The 10,469-nt window shown below is 31.0% G+C and overlaps 1 protein-coding gene across 1 annotated transcript; it reads right to left on the bottom strand.

Annotated features, from left to right (window-relative positions):
- Positions 1-347: 347 nt before the first annotated feature.
- LOC105139329 (cytokinin riboside 5'-monophosphate phosphoribohydrolase LOG7) lies at positions 348-5,773 on the bottom strand. The gene is made up of 7 exons (XM_011045726.1): positions 5,607-5,773; positions 4,149-4,246; positions 3,255-3,285; positions 2,590-2,689; positions 2,384-2,454; positions 965-1,108; positions 348-718 (listed from the first exon to the last, which is right to left on the bottom strand). The coding sequence occupies exons 1-7, from the start codon at positions 5,712-5,714 to the stop codon at positions 659-661; spliced, it is 612 nt and encodes a 203-aa protein (XP_011044028.1). The 5' UTR covers positions 5,715-5,773; the 3' UTR covers positions 348-658.
- Positions 5,774-10,469: the final 4,696 nt, after the last annotated feature.

Here is a 10,469-nt window from a genome sequence, read left to right as displayed (position 1 = left end):
GACAGTGTTTTTCCTCGTGAGTATTGTCTCCTTAAATCATGTCTAATATCGTGAGATAGTATGCGCACAAAACTTGAATCGTAATGGTGGGAAACGTGGGGGGTGGCAAGGACGAAAAAGGTTCAGATAATTTGATCACTTTGGTGCAAAACACATTAGCCATACGAGGTACCTTGGCTTGAGCTTGAAGACGATCGGTTAAAAGCGTGGTCATGGCGTGTCCTGACAGTAACATGGACTCTTAGGCACTCAAAATTAACATGGGAAAGACCGAAATAGCTGTTCTGGTTCGGTTTATAAGCAGGAAAAATAAATTCTTTTAGTTCTAGTTTAATGAAATCTATTGTGGATAAATTCACCCTTTTGATTTTTTTTTATTACTGGATGCGGTCAATTCTGACTACATAAAATATATAGTATTATCCTTCCTGGATATATAAATATAAATAATTCTGAACTGATTCCATTCCTTCCTTCCAAGTTCACACAAAAGGGAGACTTTGAGACATCAGAGCTGACACAACGCCAAAAGGACACCCAAAAAGCTCCTCTTCTCAAAGCTTGTATACACTAGGCAGGAAAAACCTGAAGAAGACCATTCTGTATATACCTAAGCAAAAAGATTACTAAGCGACCGCTGATTCAGGCAGTCAATCTATCAACCTCCTCGATCCCACACCAACTTGGCTGTTATTTCGTCGTATTCCGGCACATAATCCTGGAGTAACAAAGAAAGTGGAAAAAGGAACCCAAAAACAATAATTAGATAATGTAAGTCTACCATGTAATAAAAAAATCAGCACCAACTTATCATACAGCAGCCATGCTCATGGCTAAGTGGGACCATACTATTTTTTTAATTATATTAAGAGAGTGATTTTAATGGAACTTGACTGCTAAGATACATAATCTCACTTAAACAAGATGAAATGGATTGTTTTATGTAAAAGAAAGGATTATCTACCTCTAGTTGTCTGACCAATTGTTTGGCTGTCGGAGCAGACACGATAATGCGACGTGCAGCAGGTGATATGAAGCCTTCATCTACGGCCTTGTCAATGAAAGACAACAATGAATTATAGAACCCATCTACATTCAAGAGGCCCACCTGCATAAATAATACGAAAAACCCACTGCTTAATATTCTTTAATAAACTATATTAGTATGATATCAATGTGAAAACATCAAATTAACAAGAAACTTTATCTTGACCAACGCTACTTTCATTTTTTTTTAAGAGTTTCAGTTAGGAAATTTCTCCCATTCGAAGGGATATCCAACAGATCAATATCTCATCCAAAATCATGGAGCTTGAATATGATTACAAGAATCGCATATCTTAAGCTAATCTTTGCATGTGAATCCATTGAAGGGTCACATGATTTGATTCAATGCCACATTACTTTTCTAGTACAATCGATAAGATCCATTGACCAAGATGATGACAAGTTAGCTTTAGAAGCGATATGCATCACCCTAAAACATCCTCGAACTCGAGAAACATGACACATATCGGACACATTCCAAGCTTATAAGCAGACTAAAATATATTAACATGCTAGATATATATGCTGTACAGAGAGTTCTAGAACTTGAAACATGACAAAATGTGAGTGAGCGCAACGACAAGGGCTGATGCTATGTGTTGGGGAATGATCTCAAGAAAAACATTTAAAATTTGGAAGCTAACCAAGATTCAGTTACTTAGTACATAGTTATATCTTAAATCCTCATCATTTTGGGAGATGAAATTCCAGTAACATCGAAGGACACACCTTGATCTACTTTCTTCTTGGACGTTCATTTAAACAAAATCAAAGAAATTCTTTTTATCGCTCTTTATGTAGTATAAATATTGAATGGATTTCCATGATTATTTTCCTTTTTATGCTAGGAAGGTGTTGGATACTTCTTCTTGGACGTTCTATAAAACTCTGAAAAAATAAACATGTAAATGTCTTTTAAAAGTACATAAAACTGAAACATAGGCGATAATCATAACTAATCATCACCATCTATGAACCACTGATTGTTCTAACAATATTCAGTTTGTTATCCATTCTTTGTGAATGCTAGTTCCTTATCAAGCAAAGAAAAATGTTAATCAAATAAATAAAAATAATGAAATCATTCTTGGTCAATGAATCTTTACCCGTAAGAGACAAATGCTAATAAAATGAAATCATTCTTGTTTTTGGAAAAGAGCATGTTGATCATTTTAACTAATATTTTTTTTTCATAAAAATTTCATAGTTTTACTTTTCATTATGCAATGAGTTAGGGCTCTACTTAATATTTGGCCCCTCTAAAGCAAATCTTTGGATCCCTCCATGCAAAATATCATGTGTTCAGTAAAAAATGAAATAAGAGAAAAATTCTTACAGGTTTGTGATGGATATTTAGTTGAGCCCATGTAATTACTTCAAGCAATTCTTCTAGTGTCCCATAGCCCCCTGGCGTTGACAAAAGTCAAATTCGAGCACTTTAACGTATGTCCATATAGGCATACACTTTGGCAAACTTTACATGGAAAGAGACCAAGTATGTAAGACCCATAGAAGTACGTAATCTACAGATCAAATTCTTACCAGGAAGGGCAATGAAGGCATCGGCTTTGCGGGCCACTTTATGCTTCCTTTGATGCATATCAGACACAGCTCTAACTTCCCCGACAGGCTCGCCTGTTACCTGCAACGAGATTTTATACATTACAAAATATTTAATACTTGTCATTAGTTAATGCCTCATTTAGTTTAACAGCATTAGACTTTTCTCAAGGCCAGCAAACACACACATCTGCTTCTTAATATTTAAGCGTAAACAGTTTTGAGAGCCTGGCAAAATGGACAGTGTCGCTAAATACAAAGACAATGGCAGGACAAAACCAACTAACGTGTTTTAGAGTGTGTCACTTATTATTTTTTAAAATATTTTTAAAATTTATTTTTAATATTAAGGTGTTTTAGAGTGTGTTACTTATTATTTTTTAAAATATTTGTAAAATTTATTTTTAATACTAATACATTAAAACGATTAAAAAATATTAAAAATAATCAAATTTAAAAAAGAAAAAGAAAAAAAAGACGAAGTTAAAACTCTCAAATAACCCTAAATGTGACCAATAACATAATATTGTCTCATCAGAAAAGGACCCATTTCATTTTATTGTCCTCAATGCGGAAACAAAACATATGACAATGTAAAACAAAAATGGAGGTTTTGTCTTATACTCGAAAGTTTTTGTGTAACATACCTCTCTGGGCATTAGAGACCTTGGGATTACTCTGCAAGAAAGAAAAAAATCCAATAACTGTAAGTTCTAACTTCAGGTTCAAAGGAATAAAAGAGCATAATGCATGTAAAACATTCTTGAAAATTCAATGAGTTTGATTGAAATGAAGGAAGTAATTTGGCTGTCCCGATATGGTCATTTAACAATCTAAAAACAGGCCTCCAATCTGTAAAATGCCTCCTCAATAACAGTATATCCGACTGCAGGGCTAGCAGAGTCTTCTTAAGAATCAAAATTCTAGTAGCCTTCTTCCATTCATGGAAACGAAAGGTGCTCCAATCACTGCCTTAAAGTTTGCATACTTTCTACCAGCCTTTTCAGTCTCTTTCTTTCTAACAGTAACACAGTATAATTATACTGACATTGCAAGGACCGAAACAGATCCGCTTTATCCAACTCATGCACAAGGCTGCTAGAAAAGCTTCCAAACATGTTGAACACATGCACCTTTAGTGAATCTAGACATGTTCATAATAAACACAAACCTTTAACAGTAAGTTTAGTACCATGTCCAGTCACTAGCCAGGAAATCAATATGCTCGAAACACTATTTTTTGTTTCAAAGAAATCGAGATAAGAAATGTTAAATTCTCATATGATCCCATGATGTCTGAGCAGGTTTGATAAATGGGAATTCCAATGCATAGGAGATTGGGAAATTCGCATGGCTCAAGAGGAAAAACTATTATAATTAACAAATGAGCAAAGGAATAATGCCTGTGTGCAACCCAGTGTCAATGTACCACAGGGGAGGGTAAATATAATGAGATAAAATGATGCATGTCCTGTGAAGCAGGCTTCTTTTACTTGCCATTCAAAGATACAAGGATCAAGTACAGAGAGAGAGAGTCTAACCCTAGAACATGGCGCCCACCATCATGAACCGCCTGAGAAACAAGGCCCATTAACCCCACGCTCCCGCCTCCATAGACCAAATCAATTCTTCTCTCAACCTTCAGGATTCGTGGAAAACCAAACCCAATTAACACGTGTCACAAATTCCAACCATCATCAACACAAGATATTCATTAAGCTATGGAATTCATTAGATGACAATGATAACCATAACCTTCCTGTGGAACCAATAAAAACTCTTGACAAGATTGTTTGGGAAGTTAAGGGAAAATGAAATTATTTCAATATTATTTATTTGATTTTAGTGTTGGAAAGTCTCAATTGCTATAAATGAATTCTACAATCAATTAAGATTAGAGATTTTCAAGGATTTTCAAATTATACCAAAATTGTTTCAGAATTAACTCATTAAAAATTAGGTAAATGATGATTTTTCACTAATTTAAAATCAGATAAATCCCATAATTTCAATGCCTATTCCAAAGAAAAAAAAAATTCAATTAGCAAGTCAAATCAATTCAAAATAAATTTCAAGCAAAATGTAAACGTGATTAGTACTCTAAATATATTGGCGGAGAACCCCATAAACGAAAATCATGAAGGGTAAGCTTGTGAAGGAGTGCCCAAAAATAACACGCTTAAAAGAGTCATGATACCGAGGTAGCACGTTTGGTTCCCCCAGAGAATTAACCAAAGAATATTCATCTTGTTTTTATTTTGATTATAATAATTCCATTTTCTTGAAATTAAAAAACAAAATTAATTACAAGTTCTGATACAAAACCAAAAACAAAGGATCATGCAAGAAGGCTGCTCAACTGACAGGCAGATTACAGCTAGCATTCTCTGATGCCAAACATAAACCCTAAACCTTCTCTCCCCCAGCTAATTTCTCTAATAACCATAAGCCCACGTTGAAAGCTTGTTTTGTGGCAACTTGCAGACACACCGCCACCACTCCCACACCCACTAGAAGACGTTTTTTGTTTTGTTTTTTAAAATAATAATTTATAGCAGGAACACAAAGCAAAATCATTTCAGGCAAATGGATGAAATGAATACACAAACGTAAAGGGAAAAGAAGACGAAATGAAAAAAACTTGAAGAACAGAAAATAAAGGGTGTTTGTTGCACTAAAAGCCAATAACCAAGACCAAGGAAAAAAAAAAAAAACTTCGAACCAAATTGCTTGTTGAATGAAGGATTAACATTGAGTTCTAATATATCCCCAAACGCTGAAGGATAATTTTAGAATCTCCTTCGATGAGAAAAGCTGAACGTCTAAGTCCCAGAAAGAGATGAAGGCTAAAAAAGAAAAAAAAGAAATAATGCAAAAAAGAAGAAATAGGAATGGTCTAAAGAAAAGCTATTCTAAAAGAAATCTTGAATGTAAGGGATGAATATGTGAAAGAAATCAGGAAAAATCCGTTGTAAATCCGTTGTATGATATATAATTACCAGTTCCTTGGCCACCTCGACAGCAGCTTCCTGGTAGCTAGCTTTCTTGCCTGAACTGCTCCCACAAAACACACATATCCTCTTAAACTTGGATTTAGTTTCCTCCATCTCTCTGTCTCTGTCTCTGAATCTGGCTTTCTTTGGTTTTTCTCTCAATGATGATTTGTTTGAAGAATGAGAGGGTTGAGAACGAGAACAAAGTGGATAGTTATTTAAATACAGAGCTCACGTTAATTAATGGCTGAGCCGTGTCCTTGGTACGTGTTCTTATTTTGTATATTTTTTTTCTTGGAGAATATATATACTTAGTAAGGCCTATTTATTTGGAAGGTGAAATATACTATTTATATACCTTCCTTTTTCTTTTTTCTTTTTTATAACCAATGCGATCGATATTTATTATTGATTTTTTCTTTCTATAAGAATCTAAACACGAGATGTTTTTAGTTTTTTTTTTTTTTGTTAAAAGTAGTATTTGGTTATTGTTTATTTTGTTATTAAGGAAAAATAGATGTAACTTTGAAAAGAAACCTTGAAACGAAGTAGGACATTTTGATTTAACTTTGAAAATTATTCTCAACTGTAAAAAATTAAACTCAACATGCCAACATTCAATCTAAATATTGATATTTTGCATTTGATGTAGTTGTTTACTTTGTAATAAACCCTTTTTTATTCTTGATTTTTTAATATATGATAAAAATTAAAAAAAAATAAGCAGTAAAATGACGAACAAGATAAAATAAAAAGAAAATAATAAAGAATCAAATAATATAATCAGAAATGGTAGATAATGAAAATATTTAATTGTAATTATGAACATGAAGGAAATGAATTTTTTTTTTCCAATCTAAAAATAGAAAATTTGAAAAAAAAAATTTTCCAATCTAAAAATAGAAAATTTGAACTTTAATAAAAGTTCAAGATTCTCATAGAGAAAGAAAAAATGGTTGTCAACTTTTGGAGATATCTTTTTATGATGAAGAAGGAAATTATAGATTTTCATGAAAGAAGAAAAATAAAATATAGTAGGAATTTGAAACAAATCAATAATTATGGAAAGACTTGTGCACATTAAAACAAGTTTTTCATTAATGAAAAAATAATTTTTTTTCAATTTTTTTTTGGTTTATTTCCTGAAAATCTTAACAATAAAAATAAAAGCATTACACATACAAAAAGGACTCCAAATAAAAGGTAAAAAAAGAAGAAAAAGAAAACAAAAATACTCTCATTAGCCTTCACTTCTACTTGTGTCACATAAGATATATTGAAAGATATAAAGTTGGGATTTTTCAATCCCTAAATATCACAACCCTACATTTTAAAGAAAGAAATTGGGGTTTTTTAATTCCTAAAATTATAATCCTTAAACTGTAGAAAAAACACTAAACTAAAAAATTTAGAATAATTTTTTTAATAATCAATCTAAATAATTTATATATTTTTTTATTGAAAAATATGATATATATTCCTAATTACACTGGTTCTAGATTGAAATCTTTTTAGAAAAAGAAAAACTAAACTAGATATTAAAATTATAAAAGCCAATTAAAAAATCTAAAAATAACTAAATAAATAAATAAAAATATGAAACAACACCTTATGAATCTAATATGGGCATGATCTTGACTTCAATCAATTGCAACAAGCCAATTCATTATAGATTCTAGTCTATATAACACATGTTGATAAAATTTCAACTTGATTTAAGGATTGAAAAATCATATATGCTTGTTTTACTTAAAAAAGCTTATTTAACTTGTCTAGATTTCTTTTTCTTGAACTTGAAATTGTCAATAAACATTCCATAAGGCATAAGATATAGATGATTAAAGAGAAACTTTTAGTTATGTGGTAAATTCAGCAACTATTTGTTTAATACTTGCTTTAACACTTCATAAGAAATGGTTTATATACAAATTTGATATCCACAATGCATTATTCATCTCATGTGTGTAAACTTAATCATTTTTTTATAATTTTAAGTAAACTATTCATCCTTTTTTGTTACATGTGTGATACTTGTCTAGATTTCTTTTTCTTGAACTTGAAATTGTCAATAAACATTCCATAATGCATAAGATATAGATGATTAAAGAGAAACTTTTAGTTATGTGGTAAATTCAGCAACTATTTGTTTAATACTTGCTTTAACACTTCATAAGAAATGGTTTATATACAAATTTGATATCCACAATGCATTATCCATCTCATGTGTGTAAACTTAATCACTTTTTTATAATCTTAAGTAAACTATTCATCCTTTTTCATGACATGTGTGATAATAACTTATTATACATATTAATGTATATGGATTATACTTTGGTAACTAACTCAAATCTTGTATGATTTCAAAATCTTATTATTGTGTTGGGATGCAGTTTGCTATTAGAGTTCTTGGTAAGATTCATAATTTTTTTTTGTTTAAAGGTGGTTTATACCTCTTTTATGTTTGAACTTAGTCAACAAAAGTATGCATATAATGTTTAGGAGAAAGCCTAAATAAGTTTTTGTAAACCAATATAAAGTCCTTTATTAATTAGCATTTAGTTGTTAAAGATACCAAACTCCTTGTTTTTAGATGACTTTCTATATCGTTGGATAATAGAAACATTACAATATATTACTTTAACTTAACTTGCTCTTATGAATAAGTATTGTCATTTTATATATGCTTTAGAAGTGTCACACCTCCAAAACTAGGCGTTGATATGCTTGTATCATAAATATTAGATAATACAAAGACTAACTTTATAATGTTCATAAAAAACCACAAATGTTAAACCCCAAAAGGTCTTAAATATATGCATTTCATAAATGATCACTTAACAACATCAACTCTTAAACATGATAAAAATCATATTAAAAGAAAATTCAATTTGTTTACAACTTCTTAAAAACTATTAATAATGAATGTCTAATACCAAATCAAAAAATCTCATTTATGAAACATAAATCATTCAGCTTAGTTAACAACTTAAACAATAAGGTAAACACTATAGTTCAAAACTCGTTATGCCTTTACTTTAATCCTCTACATATCTAGAGAGAGAGAAAATAGAGGGGTAAGTTAACCACAATTTAGCAAGTAAAGATCCACACACACTACCAAGCCAAGCATAAGTTTCTCTCCCACCCCCCCTCCATACACACACACATTATTGTTAGCCACTTTTAACCTAAAAAAACAATAGAGAAAAATACAAGAAGAAAGCCTAGAAGAATACCTAAATTGGTGGTAAAAAACCAAGATAACAAATGGAAAAGTTGGAGAACTAAAATGTGTAAGATTAACAAGATTCATAAGCCAGTTTTGACTGATACAAGGCCTCATCGGTGAAAATATTTTTATTTAGGGTAAAAAAATAAAAATTTGGACAATTAAAGACTTAATGAGAATTTAGAAAGGCTAATTAATTTTTTTTTAGTACTTGATTGCAAGGAAAATCATTTTTTAGAGTCAATTTGGGTGTTAATTAGAAGAAATTGAGGTTTAAGGATTGAAATTAGACTTTGAAATGTTTAATTGATCAAATCAAGGGCTTAATTATAAAAATAATTAAAGTTTGGAGGCTAATGAAGGTCTTAATTAAAGATTTCCAAGACTAAGGAACAACCTATTAATGATGTGCAATTTCGAGGATAGAAATTGGTCAAATCAGGGTCAAATTAAAAACAATTGAAATTTTGGTGGTAAATTAATGATGAAATGAAACAAATTGAAAACCAAGGATTTATTTATAAAAGGCATAGAACTTTAGGTCTAATATTTTAAAATGGTAGGGGTGCAATTGAATGCAATTAAAGGTTAACAGACAATTACGGGTGCAATTAAAAAGAATTAGAAGAGCGATGACTAAATAAAAATTGATCAAATCCCAAATTAAAAAACCCTAATTTCTAGGGTTTAACTAAGATGGTGTGTTGTTCACCATTGTTCATCTTCTTTCTTAGCAATTTTAGATGACTGAGTGAGAATGTTTAGATGAATGAATGTAGTGTTTTCGACCAACTCAAGGGCTGTAACCACCACTATTTAATTGACAAACACCCCTTCTACAAATTCATGCCCGTGAAATTGGATGTTTACACCTCAATTCTTCCACATAAATCTCCAATATCTTGTCGCCGATCAACTTTTCCTGCATTTCTAAATTATAGGTTGATTGAGTTAACACCTTTGAATGAATGAATGTGAAGCTATAAATCTTCAAATTGAGTAAGGTTGATCCAAATAAAAGGCGTGCACCTCCTCTACCAACTTTATGTGGTTTCTGATAATGTTTACATCGAAGTTGCTTTGGAGAAGCCTTGAAAGTGGTCAACTCAGGCTTGATTATGACACTCATTTTCAAAAACCATCAATTGTTTCATGTGTTCACATTTGAAAGCCTCTTAAAAGGTTCTTATCAAGGCTTTAAAACCTGAAAAACTAATTGAATAAAAAAAACCATAAAAAAATAATTTTAAAAAATGGACTAGAATTTTCAAAATATCAACTGGTTGGGCTCGGTTTTGATTTTATAAGCTTGAAATCAAAAAACTGAATTGAATCTAAATTAAAAAAACCAGGAAAAAAATTCAGCAAAACCAAAAAACCGAGAAAAACTGAGCAAAATAGAAAAAACCAAGCCAAACTGAGATAAACAAATCCAAATTGGTTTGTACCAGTTTTTATCCCAAAATAATCGAACCGAATAGAAACAGGTTGGTTTGAACTGGTTTTGGTTCGGTTTAGGTTTTTTTTTCAAAAAAATGGTTTTGGTTATATTTTTTGATAAAAACCGAAAGGAACAAAAAATGATCGCTCCTATATGAAGAAAAATACTTTAGATCATAGTCTCTATTTTTTCTTTAATT

This window comes from Populus euphratica, unplaced genomic scaffold (assembly GCF_000495115.2).
Source record: "Populus euphratica unplaced genomic scaffold, PopEup_1.0 scaffold177.1, whole genome shotgun sequence".
Taxonomy (NCBI): Eukaryota; Viridiplantae; Streptophyta; class Magnoliopsida; order Malpighiales; family Salicaceae; genus Populus; species Populus euphratica.
This window is presented reverse-complemented; position numbering and strand designations above follow the sequence as displayed.

Bases quoted from the DNA above. Each gene is read 5' to 3' on its own strand.
- LOC105139329 (XM_011045726.1), bottom strand. From the start codon at position 5,714: ATGGAGGAAACTAAATCCAAGTTTAAGAGGATATGTGTGTTTTGTGGG. The intron at 4,247-5,606 runs GTAATTATATAT...CGAATCCTGAAG, and splicing joins TCGAGGTGGCCAAGGAACTG to GTTGAGAGAAGAATTGATTT. The intron at 1,109-2,383 runs GTAAGAATTTTT...TTATTTATGCAG, and splicing joins TAAATATCCATCACAAACCT to GTGGGCCTCTTGAATGTAGA.